Source organism: Triplophysa dalaica, chromosome 24 (assembly GCF_015846415.1).
Source record: "Triplophysa dalaica isolate WHDGS20190420 chromosome 24, ASM1584641v1, whole genome shotgun sequence".
NCBI lineage: Eukaryota > Metazoa > Chordata > Actinopteri > Cypriniformes > Nemacheilidae > Triplophysa > Triplophysa dalaica.
In genome coordinates this window covers 7,677,313-7,696,821 of record NC_079565.1, presented here as the reverse complement: position 1 = coordinate 7,696,821, position 19,509 = coordinate 7,677,313, and the positions used below count along the sequence as shown (strand labels likewise).

The 19,509-nt window shown below is 36.0% G+C and overlaps 1 protein-coding gene across 1 annotated transcript in view; it reads right to left on the bottom strand.

Moving 5' to 3' along the window:
* Nucleotides 1-19,509, bottom strand: part of celsr1b (cadherin EGF LAG seven-pass G-type receptor 1b) — a 43,097-nt gene that overhangs the window by 3,522 nt on the left and 20,066 nt on the right. Inside the window, 22 exon segments of the mRNA XM_056740291.1 lie at nt 1,480-1,592; nt 1,740-1,914; nt 2,060-2,260; nt 2,369-2,495; nt 2,654-2,821; nt 3,704-3,914; nt 4,043-4,180; nt 4,259-4,442; nt 4,539-4,748; nt 4,854-4,879; nt 4,882-4,947; nt 5,028-5,129; nt 5,641-5,824; nt 6,236-6,356; nt 11,154-11,295; nt 11,404-11,578; nt 11,657-11,770; nt 11,857-12,042; nt 12,835-13,001; nt 13,843-13,968; nt 14,295-14,458; nt 15,278-15,435. Coding sequence (XP_056596269.1) covers nt 1,480-1,592; nt 1,740-1,914; nt 2,060-2,260; nt 2,369-2,495; nt 2,654-2,821; nt 3,704-3,914; nt 4,043-4,180; nt 4,259-4,442; nt 4,539-4,748; nt 4,854-4,879; nt 4,882-4,947; nt 5,028-5,129; nt 5,641-5,824; nt 6,236-6,356; nt 11,154-11,295; nt 11,404-11,578; nt 11,657-11,770; nt 11,857-12,042; nt 12,835-13,001; nt 13,843-13,968; nt 14,295-14,458; nt 15,278-15,435 — 3,258 coding nt within the window.

Sequence of the window (19,509 nt, the reverse complement as noted above, 5' to 3'; positions counted from 1 at the left end):
AAAATTGCAGGATAGTTTAAAAATATTTACGTCCAGCAAAATAGCAACTGAAATCATAAATTTGCATGAAAAAACAAAAGTCTTAAGGGAAAAAAGTTGTTAATTTGTTAAATTGTTAATCTGAGGAACTGTAGAAGGCCACTAGAAAGAAACTGTTTGTTGTAATGCTCTCATTCAGCATAACACTGACGTTGTGGAGCGATTAACCCAAAAAGGGAAATGCTAAGCTTTACATGGATACCAAACTTGACGGGTAATTCTCAAAGAGTGTTCAGCAATTTTGTTAGGGATTTTGCCGCATCCACTCACAAAAATTAAGTTATACATATTTACGGTAGAAAATGTACAAAATATCTTCATGGAACATGAACTTTACTTAATATCCTAGTGATTTTTGGCATAAAAGACAAATCGATAATTTTGACCCATACAATGTTTTTTTTGGCTATTCCAAAAAATGTTCCCGTGCTACTTAAGACTTGCCAGGGTCACAAATCATTGTAATATGTTGATGTTGTGAATTGAGGTAAAGGTGGTAAGACCGTTTTGAACAGCTATATTTTTTCCTATATTTGTTTGTGGGTTGTTGACAAAAAAAACGCACATGTGTCATGGATTTGGGAAAAAAAACTAACAATGAAGATCAATCATTTAAATAATATAAAATAATATATAAAAAATTTGTTTTCTAAATGTTTACTATGTCAAACAATAGGACACAAGTACGGTATATTTTTACTACCCCAGGCAGTTGTTTAAAAACTTCTTTATTGTTTTGTTTATTTTTAAAAACAAAAAGTTATTAAACAAAAATGATTAAAGTTTAAGATCAATACAATTTAACTGTTACCCAAAAAATTCAGGCAGCTTTAACAAAATTGTCCAAAATACTGTCAGTGGTGGAAGAAAGAAAAAACCCACAAAGCTAATAAAGATTCTTAAAGATTAAGAAATGAAATATTATCTATAAAAATAAAACGTTCATATGTGACCCTGGACAACAAAACCAGTTTTATGGGTTTATCTGAGAGTGTGAAAAAAATCTAAATATTGAGAAAATGGCCTTGTTAGTCAGAGGCACTGTAACAGGCAATCCACTCACAAAAATAAAGTTTTTATATATTTAAGGTAGGAAATTTACAAAATATCGTCATGAAACATGATCTTTACTTAATATCCTAATGATTTTTGCCATTAAAGAAAAATCGATAATTTTGACCCATACAATGTATTTTTGGCTTTTACCTAAAATGCTACCATGCTACTTAAGACTGGTTTTGTGATCCAGGGTCACATATGAGGATTTCCTCAAAAAACATAATGTACTGTAATGTTAACAAAGCATTGCTCTTTTAACTAACTATACCAACAAAGTGACATTGGCATTGGTTTGGGGGCGGGCCTATCCGTTTGTTTCTACAAGCACAGAATTGATGCACTTCCTCTTTAACTCACACAAATGATCTGTCAATCACTTACCAGCACTACAATAGAGATTGGTCCTGTAATGCTCCAGATCAGAGTGTCATTAACAGATAGCCAGCAGAAGTCAGGGTTACCATAACCCTGCGGATCCAAACCCACAGCCAAACCTGAGCGAGAAAAACAATGAGCACAACATAGGACTTATCCACAATGCTTTCTACAAGTTACAACCTGCTCGTGAAATCAAGGAATATTAACATAATGCAAAACAAAAGCCAGGTAAATAGACTATGCAGTGAATGAGCGTGTCATACCAGTAATAATAGCAGGGATTCCCCAGCCGATGGCGTAGTAGAAGCGCATGTGGCCGTGGTTGATGTTGCGCATCTCAGTGAGCATGCGATAGATGTGCAGCCCCTCCACAAACATCCAGGCGAACGTACACATGTATGAATAATGTAGCAAAATGGCCACTACTGTGCATACAAACTACAAAGGGGACAAGAAGTGTATAATAAAAATAATAGTTTTATGCTTGTTTGAGATAATCAATGACATTTTTTTATCTATTTGCATTTAATTGGATGGTTGGTCACTTGGTGTTCTTTTACGGTGAATCTCATTGGCTGCTCACCGGACTGTCAGTTTGGTTTATTCCAGTGAGGAAGATGAACTCAGAGAGGAAGATGGCTGCCACCAAATTCTTGTGGATGCTGTGGATGTTGGAGCGCAGTCTGCGGAGGATCGCCAGAAGCAGGAAGGTGATGAGGAGGGCCACCAGAGAAGCAGATACCGTGGTGTAAGTGACCACTTTGAGAGGAAGAACATCACCATGCTAAAAACGAGAAGACGCAGGGTCACATTAAAAAGGTTTGTATTTACAGATTAGTGTTTTGTTGAAATTTATTATAGATTTGTTGGAAATAAGATGGTTGTCGTGTACCTCTCGCTTGGAGATGTCCATAAGGACGGCAAAGCTGGTCATGTGGTTACACTGACAGCTGATGTGAGTGGAGTTCCTGAAGATCAACTCGCAGCCTTTAGAAGACCAGGCACCTCCACCGGCCACCCTACAAAACAGACAGAAACATTAAACATCCATAAAACTTGTATCTACACAACAAAACACATTTTACCTCGAAACAATCAGGAGTTAGACAATATAATGTATACATTGAGGTATATGGCTTTCTTTTGTTGATAAATATAAGCGGTGATCAGAACTTACAGAATGGAGTGGTTCCAGGAGACACACACAGGTTTGGTCCTCTCATGGGTCTCCAGAAGCTTGAAGTTCAGAATAACGGGTCTTTGGAGGGGGGTGGAGAGCGGTTCTCCCTCTTTGTGGACCACTACACTTACTATAGGTGTGTTAATGACGGGATGAGTTGGTAGCCTGGACACATGTGAAAGATCGGAAACATTTATTGTACCTGGGTGAGTAACATGCATACAGTGGCTCAACAATATCTGGATCCTTAAGCCACAAATTAAAAATCTATTAAAAAAAAAATCTATTTAATAAATTATCCCCGATCCAGTAGAAGAAATGTCATTGAAGAAAAATGTTCATTTGTTTGCAGATGGTTTAATATTTTGTTATGAAATAAAAATATTTAGTGGGCCCAAGGTGTATTTAAAAATTCGCAACCTGAAGTTGCGATCGTTTTCTCTTCCGTATTCTACTTAATTTCCGAGTAAAACTGAATTTAAAATGCCAAAAAATAGTGGCCGTGGTTTATTTTATACTGCTATTTGATTGGATGTATAAAAAACAGCCATTGCATTTTGAAATGGAACTGGCAGCAGACTAAAAGTTAAAGTGGAGGAATTACGGATGCTCTGCCAAGACATTTAACTTGCTTCATTTGAGATGAATAGTCACTAGAGGGCAGAAGTGCATTTAAACAGAAGATTATGAGGGCACATAAATTTTAGGAAGAGAATGTCCCACACTGACATGATATTTACAATAAACGCTCAATATGAACAAATAGGAATTGTAATTTTTTATTTCACTGGGACTTTAAGTTATATTTTTATTTATTACTACTTTATTTGGATATTGTTGAGAGACATGAAAAGAACATACATTTTTTAAATAAAATATTAAATAAAATATAAAGTAAAAGTAATTTTTTCTTGATGTTTGCTTATGGTTATATCTACATAAACGGAACAAACAGTTTTAGCTTTATAAAACTAAATATTAATTCTGTTGTCTGTAATAATTTTAGCATTTGTTTGTAAAAAATGTATGAAATCCCACAAGTTGCACCTCAGGCTGCGTCGGTCTGGATCATAGCTTTCTGGGAGGAGCTGCCCCAGAGACCTGTAGATGATGATCATGGCAACAGCCGGCATGTCAACTGGTTCTGCGTGCCGTCTTTTCTTAATGGATGCTACTGGATCAGCTGCATTCGATTCATCTATACTGGTCTCAAACTCATTTGGTTCAATCCGATCTGATGCGTCTGATGTAAAAATATCTGAAGTCAAGACATAACAAGGTCAATTTATAAAAAAAGACTATGAAAGACTATATAAGAAAATATTTGTAGTAATTTAAATGTATACTACAACAAATATAAGGAAGTTTAGCTGAAGCGAGATCAACCTTTGTTTTTTTTGACACCGGGTGTATTTGGAAAGACAACGGAGGACTCCAGCTCTTCTGAGTACACCTCACTAATCTCCTGAAAGCGAGGGATCTTGGCTTGGTCTGCGCTGGAATCCAGAAAATCCACCGCAACAACTTGCGTTGTAGATAAATTCATATTAGTATTCATATTGAGCAAAAAGGATTGGATGAGATGGAGGATGAGATACTAACTCATGTTGTCAGTGATGATGGTGAATGGTCTCAGGTAGGTCTTCCTCAGGTTTTGCACCAGGGTGTTGGCGTACTCCTCAAAGTGACGCAACAGGTGGGCTGTGCCCCCGTCAGTGTGCTGGATCTTCTTCCAATGTTCCTTGTTAACAGGATCGAGAATAGCACTTCCAGCCATGACAATGTTCTACCACAACAACAATGCACAGACAAAACAAATGTGAGGATAACAAGCACTTAAACTAAAACTTATGTTTACTACTATGTGTGTGCCATACTGTACCTTGTTAAAGTCAGAATCGTGTGTCGCGGAGAGCTCGAAGCCCTGATGTAGACTCTCATGTTCTAACACGGTGGTCAGCAGATGGTAGACCACCTTCACGTCGCTCCCAAAGAGATGGTCAGTCTGGCCGACAGCAGAGTTCAGAAGGCCCGCCAGGCTCTTCGATCGCTCTCCGTCCATTCGAGAACTATTTGCATGAAGATCTTCACTCTAAATAAAATATTTATAAAAAGTGAGTGATAATTTCTAGCGTCATGTGACTAATCACTTTTTTTACTTGTATGTGATGTTCTTGACTAAAGTTGTGGTCCACACCTCTTTCTTTAGCTTTGAGAAGCTGAGGACGTGCAGTTGAAGAGCTCTGGTGGAAGCCAACCTTTATCATCGCTACAATGACGGATCGCTGTGCCTGTAGAAAAAGCAACATTCATATTTTTCCCCTAAAGAAAATGAATTGCTTGATTTACCTCATTAGAAGTTGTGACTTACCACTAGATCCTTTGGGGCAGTTTGTGGCTGCAGGGCCACCAAACATTGTTCGGGGCCACCAGATACCGTCTGCGTAGGCTTTCGGACATCCATCGTAAACCACTAGATAACAAAACACGAGGACAAAGAACAGTAAGACTTTATTAGGACCAAAAACACATACCACATACTGACATGAAAGCACTACTAGAGTATGCACCCATAAACAAGTGTCACAAAACAAAACACAAGTTGTGCAACGATTAATCACGATTAATCGCACCCAGAATAAAATTTTGTGTTTATATAATAAATGTCTGTGTACTGTGCATATTCATTTTGCATTTTTAAACACGTACACATACACATACAGAAATATAAACTTGGGAAATATTAATGTATATTTATATAAATTATATATAAAAATGACTAATTTATATATTTTTCTTAAATACATGTACACGTATGTCTTTATAAATACAAAATGAATATACACAAGTAAACAGAAATATACTGCATTTTGTAAACACAAACTTTTATTATTGATGTGATTAATCTTGATTAATCGTTGAACAACCCTCGCAGCTCTCCTGGCCAATCAGCTCACAGTTTGGGTGATTGACAGCACACATACCCACACATCCCCCAACCGTCACCTCTGCGAAGGGGTTGTCGCAGCGGTTGCACTTGCGGCCCACCACACCCATCTTGCAGTCGCACTGGCCCGTCACGGGGTAACAAGTCCGGGAATGAGCCCCGAGGTGGAAGCAGTCGCACGGGTAGCAAGTGTCACTGTTAGGAGGCCGGTAGTAATTTTCCTAAAAGAGAGAGGAAAAAATTTGTCTCCAATAGTCGTCCAAAAATTTTTACTTTTTTGAAACAATGAATGTTATGGTGGATAACATGTAATATATGAGGATGATTTAAACAATTACACCTTCAGAGTACAGTCCCTTTAAGAACAAAAAATGTCTCAAAAAACAATGGCATAGAAACATGCATCGACGTTTGTAAGTGTTGCCATAAAAAGCAACAAGATTTATGTAAAAACAAAAGAAAAAATGTACGTACTTAAAAAAAATACAACACACGTGTTAAACACATATGCTGGGCACTGTTGTAAAACTTCTAAAATTCTGTGTCTTGATCTAAAACGCCCCCCCTCCACTACACTTCCTGTGATGTGTATTAGAATTAGAATGTGGAGCATGCGATTACTTGCAGTTTACCTTGCAGCTACACTCTCCTGTGGTTTTATTGCAGTCCCTTTTGAAGCCTCTGCTGACATCGCAGTTACAAGGCCCACAGGTCGGGTATCCCCACCAGCCACGGGCGCAGGGCTGCTCCCCTCTGAGTGTGATAAAGAACGAGATTGTGCTTTTCATGAATACAGTATTTTCTAGTATTAAAAGTACAAAACACATCTGCGTTTTATATGTAAAATAAAGATATAGTCCTTTAATTGTAGGGAAATAGTATTTTTCTGAAACTTTTTTAAGTAAAACACATTTACTAATGCCACACATTTTTTACACAACTGTGTTACTGGATAATTATAAAATGTAACATATATGACACAAAGTAAATAATATCAAGTAATTGCACAGAAATGCGCTAAATTAAAATTGAAAATAGTTTATATTTATATAATATTGTTTATATTTAAAATTGTATTTTAGTTTTCAGATAAGATTGTAATTCATATTATAATATAAATATGAATAATTTTAGTTATATAAAAGTATAATATACAGACATATAGTATATTATAATTTTATAAAATATATACGTTTTATTATTTTTAAATGGTTTAAGCACTGTGAAAGACTGAGCAGTGAGTTCAGCTGAAAATAAAAGTGTTTCTTTGATTTTACAGCAGAAGTTCTTTTTGTGTCTAATTTCAAAGCAAACAGCTCTGACTGCAAGGCAAAGACACAACTGCATGTCCAACAGCAATATATCATTCCCTTTATTCTTACACATAAAAAGATAATATTTTATGGTAACAAACACATAAACTAAGGCATTTAAAAAATATTTTTCCATACAAGTGGCTCTGCTCATTCCCTTCACATTATACATCATTACTACAAAAATCTCATGACAAGGCAATTCTGATAAAATAAAACTCACATTCTAAAAACTGCAAATATGTAAAAAAATGAATAAATTACAATAAAGAATGAAACAAGATAAGCCAAAGTACATATTTTGAATGAATGAAAGTACTAAAACTTTTTATCATCTGCATTATAAAAAACTGTTACACTGGACATCTAAGACAGGCCAAATTGCACCATACAGAAATGTAATATATGTGCACATATTGAATATCCATATTTGATTTACATGTTTTGTATATGCTCAATTCATACCTGAAACCTATTAGAAAATGGAACATATATGTCCACCCCATATAAAAACATATGTTTATGTGTGTATAATACATTTATTGTCATATATGGAAGGTACATAATTATTAATATATGTGAAATATTTTTAATTAAGTGTTATATATAAATTAGACATATATATGACTTATATATGCAATACTATTTTAATTGTGAAATATATGGTTTCATATATTTGATCTATTAATACGGGATCTTTGAACTTCAAAAAGATCTTTTAATACAGGATGTAGACGTGTTTCTACAAAATTGCAGTGTAATGCACATTCCATACCTTAAATATGAACTGTAAAATAAGCGGGGAAAATGAACACAGCTTTATTTAAACAGTCTTTATTTAAACAGAAAAAAATCTCATTGAACTGCACACATCAAAACACTAAACAGACATAGGAAACAGAACATTAACCAATTTTAGTGGGTTAGCAGTTTTGTATTCCCACATCTTGGTAAGTTTTTGGTCTATTGCCATCCCCAATAGGCTCTTAGTGAAGAAACTTCTAGATCACTGCATCTGTAAGGAATCAGTAAAAGTTAGGTTATTATAATATAATTAAAATATATTGATTAACTTGGCCCATAGTTATGTTTAAATTTTAAATTAAGATTAAAAATCGAATTGTCTGAAACCCTATTTCAGAAAGTGCCCAACATGTTAATGCAACGTTTTAACTTTGATAGTGTTCGGAAGGACAGCAAACTAAACTTAATCTTAGTCGACATGGTGTTAAAATATATTTAATCTGATAAATCTTGCTATCCAACACTGTACCAAAGTTTAAATTAGCTTTTAAGTTAGACATATGCCTAAAGATTTAAACTACATTTAAGATGTAACTACCTTTATGAGGTAAATATATTGAGTATTAAAAGATAAAGATTCTTTTTAAAAAGTGGAATATTAATTATGTCGTAAAATGTTCCCACATACCACTTGATCAGAGCTTCACCTTCCTAATGACAAGGCGCTAGCCTACATGCCCATGCAAATAATATTCATCTACAGACACGAAGAATTATACTTTAAGAGTTGAGGGACAGAGTTCACAACTGAGGTTATAATTTAATTTGCTATTTAGCATCAATTAAATAAACAGTTTACATTCATAACTAATGATGTCACTGTTTCGGCATGGAGAAAACTATTAAAAAAGGAAGTTGATTTGTTCACGTGTATATTGCAGATGCTAGTTTGGATTTAAATAAAATACTTAACCTTTTCTGGGTATAGATGCTCCATTATATACATCATTGTCATTCACAATCTGCATGTTCTCAATTTCTATTTTCTAAGAATTTCTGGACTTGTTTTAAACTTTCCATGGAGCAACTGTGGGACACAAAAAGGAATGGCACAATTATCAGCAAAGATATGAACAAAATTGACTACCAAAGCTTAAACATATTTTCAAAACCCTACACTCAGATCATTTAGTGTGCTTAGTGTAGTCTTTTACTAGTACTTTTTTACCTTTGTGCAATATGCACGTGTAACATGTGCTTATGCACACACCATAGGCATGTCACTGACATGTCACTGTACATGGTGCAATATTACCAAATATCAACCTACTGTAGTTTAAGGTGCTTGTATTTGAGTCATTCCATACTAACGTTATATCTTAGAGACAAACATTATACAATTCCACCATTACTTTTTTCAAACAGCTTCAATTCATTTTGAAATATAAATTGAATTGCTTATCCAGTGAAAATGAGTTTATAGTATCTCTACACAGATTACTTTACCTAAATATATGAAATAACATAACTTTGCTCAAGCTACGAAAACATCGATGAAGCTGTAATCATGAAAACACTGACAGGGAATATTCGAAACATTCGCTGATATAAATAGGAACAGATGCTTTGTGCAAAACTATTATATAAAAGAATATGTCACTAACTTTCTAATATTAGCGAATAATAAAGAGGAAATTACCTGCACATCTCATACGAGAGCATGTCATCCAGTGCTCCACAGGTCTGTCTCTGAGCCCGTCTGTAAAATCATCCTAGTTCAAACTTTATGTGAAGATGCTGGCACATTCGTTCTCCATCCACTTGCTGAGAAAAACATCTTAACGCAGATGACTGTTGAGCCATTGCTCTCCGCCATTCCTGCATGGTTGAATTTGGCGCTTGCACAAAGCTGTACTGTGAGGTTCAAGTTCAGTCGCGCACTAGCATATAATGTGACGACAGTTGCAATGATAGTGCATATGGACAAAAAGTTAATTCAAGTGTCTTCCCCCCATACAACTCTACAATACATTCCTTCAGGCCCGGACTGTCAGGAGAACCGGGGCGATTCCCGGTGGTCTGTCGACTGATTTGGCCTACTGTACTTATTTTGCTCATAAACAATGCACAGTCAGTATAATTAAGCATTGATGACGTATTGTGTGATGATTACAAAGCATTCTACATTTAATAAAAATAGATTTGTGGTTTATTATTGGATAAGTGTGGGATATCCCGGCCTGAATTTGTGGCCATCTGGCGTTCCCTGGCGGGCCTCGGACATATGGAGCCTGAATGGAGGCTTGGGCCACTCAGACGAACGTATTATAAATGCGAATCCACGCAATGCAAATCCAGAAGATACGTATGCATAACACCCGGTCGATTAGACCCGACCATGCCCAAAAATCCCCCCCGTCGACAGAAATGGTGAAGGGACTGATGTGGGCCGACCATGCACAACCCCCACTCGACAGAAGTGGTGGAGGGCCGATGTGGGCCAAAAAAGCCTTGATTTTTCTTCCCAGTCCAGCCCTGAGACATGTAGTCTTGGCATACAGACATTTTTTTGAACGTGTTATTCATCTATTGTTTTTCCCCGGGAAAGCGGAATTGAAACATTAAAAACATAAGCAAAAAGTAATTTTTATCATTTAATCATTTACAATTAACAATATCTTTAAGGCATATATATAATAAACTTGCATATATAAATTCAATATATATAGTTTTAAACATATAATACCATAAAAAACTTATGTTGTTAAAACACATGGTTATATCGTTAACATATATGATAACAACATGCAATATCATATAAAAATGTTTCCTATACAAACTTCAAATATTTGTTTTTATATGAATTTAATATTGGCATTTCAAATATGTTGTAAACATATATCTACATATATCCAAAAGATGTATATATGTTATATACTGTATGTGGAAAATCATATATTTTTGTATATGTAACATATATGGCAAGATCACGACTGATTTAGGGACATACAGTATGTGTAATATATTACATTTCCGTGCGTGGCACCAGAATTAACAGATGCGGATATGCGTGCTGTCACAAACACTGCCGGCGTCTGCCAATCACTTCGCGGCAAAACCTCTGAGAACTTTTAAATGTCTTACATTTTTTGTCAGATCAGGAGACAAACCATCTAACACCAGAGTGGCTGTCAGTTGCGTGTTACAGCATGTGCCTTATCTTCCACTTAACATCCACTGATCATATCTTTTAATCATCAACAATCAGAAATTTGTGCAAAAGGGACATTTTTTTTCAAAACACAGATTTTAAAGAAATAACAAGAATATAATAAGAGTGTTCAGAATGTTTTTTGTTTATTGCAATATTTCCTGTTATGAGGAAGTTATAAGACATCCTTATTGGTTAAAAACAACAAATTAATAAATGATTGACCAAACAAACAATAAAAAAAAACAATGAATGTGCCAAAGAGAAAAAAAAGATACTCACTTGTGCTCACAGTTTTGCCCATAGTAATTGAGTCCACAATGGCAACGGTAGCCGTGTTTGGTGCCGGGTCCACGCACACAGGTGGACGTGTGCTCGCATGGGTTCAGGAGACACGCATCAACACAGTCTCTTCCAAAGTATCCTGGAGGAGAGAAACATTTAAAGGTACAGTGTGTGAAATTTAGCAACACTGGGGTTTTAAAGTTTTATAATAATGAAATCAGTGTTCATTCAACACTTATGGTGTTACCTGGCACACAGACACAGGTGTGAGATGACCAGGTGTCCCTGCACCGGCTGTGTGTGGGACACTGATTCGACTGACATGTATCTGGCACGTCACATCCATCTTTAACACGGACCCTCATCGCCTCACGCATGTTGATGTTAGCAATATTAGTGGAGGTCTCGCCCATTCGTACGCCCTGTGAGAAAACCATGTCAGGTTATCTTATGAATGAGACTAAACAGACCTTTAAACAATAGAAGTGTGTGCGACTTACCTGCATGCAGCCAGTAAATCCATTCTGCACGGTGCCGTCTTTTTTAAGCAGCCCACCAATATGCAGGTTCTTTAGTTTGAGTCCGGGCAATTCATTACCGATCTCTACGCTCCTCTACATATCAAAACAATATCGTAAATGTAAAAAAGAGATTTTGGTGATCACACAGGTGATCTGCATCAAAAGCTGCAACTCTATACCTGAAACATGCCATAGTCCAAAGACACGAAAGCCATGTATTTGATGTCCTTGCCATCTTTTCCGCTCTTGAGCTCTACGAGTACGTGGTGCCATTCTCCATCATCCAGTCGGACCTGAGGGAAATCCAAGAGCGCCACCCGTTTGACCCCCAGGAACACTTGGAAACGCAGGTGCCTGTTGCTCACCTGGAAAAGCATGATGTAAGAAAACTGATACGGGGACAGTCTCATTTTTCTGCTGTTTTGACGCCCGTACACAATAGAAAACAGGATTTTTTTTGCTCTCTAAAGAAAAACGCACTATGGTCAATAGCGTGTGTACATCCCTGTGTAATTAACACGTTAGACTAAGCCCATTAAATCCAGTGAAAACAAATCCTAATTTGTTTCCTAACACTATTCCAACTTTGTGGCATCAGTTTGTGGAGAGTCGGTTTCTGTTCCAGCGTGACAATAAAGTGCATAAAGAAAGGATTTTCTGAAGAACGTGATTGGCCTGCCTAAAGTCCTGATCTGAACCCTATCCAACATCTTTGGGACGAATAGAAATGCCTAATGTAAGCCCCCCCTCCATGTTCTGGGGAGCAAATCCTTTTATTCAAGTGTTAAAGGTATTGTTCAACCAAAAATACAAATTCTGTCACTCACCTATTGTCATTTCGAACCTCTTATAACTTTCTTTCTTCCGCAGGACACAGAAGAAGATATTTTGAAAAGTGTTGTTAACTGGACCCCATTCACTTCCATTGGTATTGTGTCCATACAATAGAAGTGAATAGTGTCCAGTGCTGTTCGGGTAACAACTTTCTTTTAAATATCTCCTTTTGTGTTCTGCGGAAGATAGAAAGTGTTCAAAGAATTTTCTTTTTTGGTGGTCAGTATTTGAATGGTCAGAGAGAGGGTGGACAAAAACGAAGCATCTTCACATAACATTATAAGTGACCTATTGCCGTATAAATTCCAGATGACAATACTCACCGACAGATTGATCTTCGAAAACTCCCCAGCACTGGCCTGCAGCAGGACGCCTGCATTCTTTCTGGTACGAAACATAAGACCCATATACCAGGGAATGGCAATGGTGACATCAGTATCGCTCCATGAAACCAGGGCGTGGCCATCGAAATGCAAGGGGGCGGGCATTACTGCAGACAGAAGGTCATCAGACATCAATAAAGGGTTCCAGACATAGCAATCAACATAGTTGGGTGACAACCAGACCAAACAAGGTTGTTGTATTAAGCGATGTCTGTTACATGAAACAAACAGGCATGGAGAGAAATATGTCACTTGATGCTTTGACACTCTCCTGTCCTGATGCAGAAATAATCACTATCATTCATGTACTCAGGAATGTCTCCAAGTCATCCAAGAGATTTCTCCAGGAGGAATGTCAAGCTTTCCTACATTTTTCTCCTCAAGGCAAATATCTAACATGAATAACAGTACGCCTTACCCGGCCTTGGTAGTGTGACTTTTATAGTGATATTAAAGTTGTATGGCTTTGCTAGTGCCATGCTCTTAACACTGAGCCACAGGAAAGCTATTAATATTAAGACTTTTTTTCCGGAGAACACAAAGAAGACATTTTTAAGAATGTTGCTAAGCGGCGAAAGCCACCCATTGACTTTGATTGTATGAATACAAATCCAATGCAAGTCAATAGGTACCACCGATGTTTAGTTACCAACGTTCTTCAAAATATTTTCATTTGTGTTATGCAGAAGAAAGGAAGTATTTTTGAATTGACTAGAGGGTGAATAAATGACTACAGAATCTTCATTTTTGGGTAAACAATCACTTTAATATAAAGTTATAAAGTTCAAAGACAGTCAGATCTCTACCATGTCTCTTAGTCATACGTGTGAGTCATTGGTATTACAAAGATGCCAAAGGCAAACATAGAAAAAATCTGTGAGGTGTGTTTGTCCACTGAGCAAGATGAGGTAGTAAAATAAAAGAGTAGGAAAGAGAGGATTATCTTACCGTGTTCACAGTTCTTTCCTCCGTAGCCTAATGGGCAGTTACAGGCGTGGGTGTTCCACTTATTCACACAAACACCTCCATTCTGACAAACAATCTGGCTACAAAAGTCATGTTTTGCTGCACAACCTGAAAAGAAAGAAAAAAAACGAATTTTTAATGCTAGGGTTTCAGATTGACAGTCACAAAATAAAATATTTAGTTTAGTTTAGTTCTGAGTAGTTTTACGGTTTTAAAAATGTAAAGGGTTCATATTTGTATCTTTTCTTTTTTGCCAAAAATCTTCTCTCTCACCGACCTTTAAAACAACAGCCTATTTTAACTGATTTATAAACTGAATTATTACTTTTTGGAGTGGAAAGAAATGAATAGTTAAAGTAAATATACCAGACTTTATTATTCAAAAACAGTTCTCAGGATGTGGCCCCATCATGGACAAATATACAGTTTCTTACCTGGTGAGGTTCCGTTGTTGGCGATGAAGCTGGCCATGTCTATTTGCTTGTTGTCAATAGTCAGGTGTCTAATGCAACCCACAAAGTCTTGGTTCTGAACAGGAAAATCTTCAGGGAGGTTTGGAACCCCACCCAGGAGTAGAGGTCCAGTTAGATCCAGTGACCTACATATACAAAAAGATCCCTGAAGCCTCAAATACTCAAAGGTTCATCAAAGCCTTTATTATGTGACAAAACACTGGTGCAAAAAGATTTAAGATTAACAGGCATTATAACAACGTTGTACAAACGTTTGCAAATCGGACTTGAAATTATTTACTTACCCTCAGGTGGTTCAACTCTCTATACATTTCTATAGTAGTCTATGGTGGCCAGGCACCGTAAAGAACATTCTTCCAAATATCTTTCTCTGTGTTCATCAGAACAAAGAAATGTATACAGTTTTGTAACAACTTGAAGGCAAGTAAATGATGACAGATTTTTTTTTCTGCGGGAGGCCGTGTAACGCAAAACTGAGATTTCTTGACCTCGAGTGCCATTGGGCAGAAAATCGACTCTGCAAACGCAGAAGGACATTCACACTCTTCTGTTTTTGAAAAACAGACACAATTAGCCGACAATAGCAAATCTCTGCAGATAAGCCAGAAGTGTGTTCCATTGTAGTGCCCAGAAAACTGGTTTGAAATGAGACAGAATCCAGATTGGCAGAGATTAGAGAAAAAAGAAGGAGTTAAGTGAAATGGGTGTAGGAGAACGTTGAGTAATCTCCTGTAATGATCGGCTATTCTACACCAGTCGGCAGTTTGCGTGCCACTGTGTGCTCAGGTTCCCCGTCGCACTCTCTCTTTCAGTGAAAAATATTACACCCTGAGGACTTTGGATGACGGGAGGTTGTGTGAAAGCAACAGACATCTGAAGTTCAGCCATCATGAAAACGTCTTTGGTTTCATGGTGTCTTTGATTTCTGTTCCCGCTCGACTTACTTTTTTTGTCCCGTTTGAGTGCCACGGGCCGCACAGGTGTAGTTCCCAATTTGTCCTCCAAAACGCAGAGCCATGGCCACATCACAGTTGTCCACTGTAACCACGGCAACCTTTTCCTCAGAGGGGCCATGAGGGATGCCGTACCGCCCGATATTGGGCTAGAATAACACAATAAAAAAGATTTCATAAACATATTTGTTTCTTCTTTTTATGTCAAAGATCTTACACCTGTGACACTTATGAATTGACTGTTATTGCATATTTCTCACATCACAAATACAATCTTTCATAAAAAGCATTTGTTAGAATTCGAACTATTAAAAACTTCCGCAGAACACAATAGAAGTTTTTTTGAAGAATGTTGGTAACCAAACAGTGACAGCACCCATTCAGTTGGATTAGATTTGTGTCCGCACAATAGAAGTAAATGAGTGCCGCTTATGTTCTGTTACCAACGTTCTTCAAAATATCTTTTGTGTTCTGCGGAAGAAAGTAAATGCATTCCTTAGTGTAGACCAATGTACCTCATTAAAACCCAAATCCTTAGCAATCCCAAAGTCTATAGATATAAATCCCTTTCATACTTTTGTGTAACTGATCAGAATAAGCTTTGTTTGTCTGTCTTCCACACAGCGTGAGATCACTATTTACCTCTCGGTGACATTTTGCCCTTCTCAGTACATCTAATTGGATTAAGCCAATGAGAAGCTTGCAAAGAGAAGATACCAAAAACCCAACCTGCACCTCACCCCAGAGACCCAGCTTTCCCAACCCAGCAGACATTTTTATTATCATCAGGCAACACCCTTCCCCCACGCAAGAGCTTTTTTTCATGATCAGCTCATTAATGTTGATATCGGGACAGGTTTGAGTGCTGAGATTCTCTTTGAAGTTGGCCCTGTGGTGATACGAATGTCACAGTGACACAGCTGGTCGTGATGTGAATGTCACCCAGTCTTTTATGTAGTTCATTATGGCCCTCTGGTCATCGTTCAGATCAAACACTGGTATTTTTTACTATTGACTAAAAACTATTTACCATAGTAGAAAAATTGCTTTATAAACATCTTCGTGTTGTTGAACACAATGGAAGATATTTTATAGATCGTAGGGAAGCAAACAGTTCTGCGGCACTTTTGACTACCATTGTAATTTCCTAATATTGTAGTTAATGGTGGCAAAGAACTGTTTGGTTATAAGCATTCTGCCAAATATCTGTCTCTGTGTTCATCAGAACAAAGACAATTATAAAGATTTGGAACAAATCGAGGCTACAGTAAATGTCCCTTTATGTTACAAGTAATATTTTACACATTTGAAATGAATTGTGTTTTGTTACATATTTTCATCTTTGTCATGCACAAAATAAACTAAAACAATACAGGGCTACTGTATGTCATCTACATTTATTTGATTATGTGGGTGTGTGTTTTGGCAAAGGAGTGGGATATGCTTAACCAACAATGTTTTATGTCTGATGTTCACATCTCGTCCAACATTGTGGTCTTTATTGTAGTCACAACAAGTTTAAATAGAGTAACATATCCATGAACAAGGTGCTCGACGCCTCCGGCTGCAGTTGCCGCTTTGACAAGAGAGAGATTGGTTTATGAAATGCGATAGTTAGTAGTTAGGAAGACTTAGAGAAAATAATATATTACTGTATATCAAATGTTAAAGCATTTATGAAAATATTTAATTGTATTACACTTTCTTTTCCTCAAAGGTGCGTCACAATTCCACTATTTTTGCCTGAATGGTTCCTTAAGGAACCTTTAACGCCAGAAGAACCGTATTTGTATTTTTGTCTCCTTAACTGTGACATTAGTAAGCTTACAATTAGGATTTATAAATTAAGCTGTCAGACACAATTTTAACTTCATTTGACTTTACATAGCAGATTACTAGATATCTTGATGTGAGTTAATGTTTAAAACATAGGTGGATATATTCAGTAGAAGGAAAATTTATGAATTTAAGCTTTAATATACCAATCAGAAAATTAATTTATAAACTGGGTAAAGCCATGAATGGAAGGATATCTATACTTTGAAGCAATTACACACAATTAATCCAACCTCTCAAGGACTGAAGTTGTCTATGTAGAAACCTGGAATTACAGGTGGTGTGAAACCTTAGTTAACACAGGTGTCAAGACAGACAGGACAACAAAACAAAAAAAACACACAGCTTACCCTTAAAAAACAAAATACCATCCAAATATCACATTTCCAGCCGTCTTGCTTCTCTATTACAACTTTCATCAGCCGTACCACAGTAAAAAAAACACAACAACCATAAGAAAGGTGACGGGCCTTAAGGCCAAAACTGGAAACTTACTATCGTGACACATTGATGATTCCGCTTTCCATTTTGTTGCTGGCTCCGACAACAGAAATGAGATTGCTGACAAGCTCAACGCCCTCGGGAACACACACGCGCACAAATCCCAACAACTGGCATTAACCTACAACCTTGTAACTCATCAGCTCTTTGTTTCAAACTTCAAAACAATGGCTTGCCGTGGATTCCTGTGCGTAAAAAGTTTTTTCCTCTCCATATGGGTTAAAATTTGGGTGTGTTGGTCATTTATTTTCCTGTGCATTTGAAATGGAAAAAAAGATAAGGGTAAAATGGGGAATATTACTGCGTAGGTTGAGACCAATTGTGGACAGTATGCTAAAGCCCATTTTAGACCCAAAATCAAATCAAAAAGGGAATTTGTTTATACTCCAAAAAGTTGGAAAACTAATTTTTAGAAAACATACCTATTTTAAATATTTTATACTTAAAACAGTCCATGGAAAAAACCTGAAATAAAACCAGCAAAAGTATCATTATTTTATGTTGTTTCATATATTTTTTACATTATATTAAAATATATATGTTTTATTTTATATATATTTTTTCATTTTATATTTATATTTACATTTTTAATTATATATTATACGATTAATATGTAATTTAATTTAATTTAATTATATCTTTTTTATCATTTTAATTTTGTATTTCAATTTTGTACTTTTTTTACAATTGTAATTATATAATTAATTTATAATTTTATTATACATTTTATTTTACCATTTTACTTATCTTGCTTATTTTATATTTTTTATATTTTAATTTTGCATTTCAATTTTGTATTTCTTTTTACAATTGTAATTATATAATTAATTTGTAAATTTATTATACATTTTACTTTACTTATTTTACCATTTTAGTTATTTTATTTTATATCTTTTTTATTTAATTTTTTATTTTTTTTACAATTATAATTATATAATTAATTTACAATTTTATTATACATTTTATTATACATTTTATTTTACCATTTTACTTATCTTATTTTATATTTTAATTTTGCATATCAAGTTTCGATTTTCAATTTCATTTTTCATGAAAAAAGCAGGCAAAAAAAGCTGACATTTAAACTAAATACTGATAGAAAACTCAGACATCAAAACAAATATTGAGTCAACACAAATGTCCAAAAAAATATATAAATTAGAGCTATAAACATAGCTTGATAGATCTTTTCATTTAAAACTCCACACAGAACAAAACTTGAAATAAGAACAATATTCTAGAGATTTCAAATAACAGGCTTGCGTGTTTTTTATGTGTTGCTGAAGAAAAGTGCCATCTGCCGCTTTTCGAGACTCCAAGCAGGTCATTGTGCTCCCAGATTAACTCACCAGGGGGTTTACTATTGTCTCCATTCCCAATCGGACTGTTTTTGAACTTGGGGTTTTTAGATGAGGAGATTAGATAAGCGGGAGCTGACACTACAAACGCAACAGAGCCACCCAACATACGCTCAGGCAATAGAGCTATTGATTTCAAGTAGATGCTGAAGGCTCTGATTCTTATTTTTGTCAATTCAGTGGCTGAAATAATGTCCAAGACCGAAATCAAATTCACATATATTTGAGCCAATTAACCTGCACAATAAAATAATCATATTGCATTGGGGGTTGCTGTTGTGATAATGAGCAGTTGCCTGTAAATTATATCTTTAACAAAATAAATGGAAATGAAATATAGATTTGAAACAGACCACCAAGTGAGACGAAAGGCATAAAATCATGTGGCTGTTACGTAGACAAAACATAATTTGACCACAGAATCAAGTATTTCAGAATAGTCCAATTTCACTGGTTACCTTACATGATTTATACATGCAAGCTATATTGTTTCTAACCGCTAGCTTCGTACAGCATATCCTTAATGCT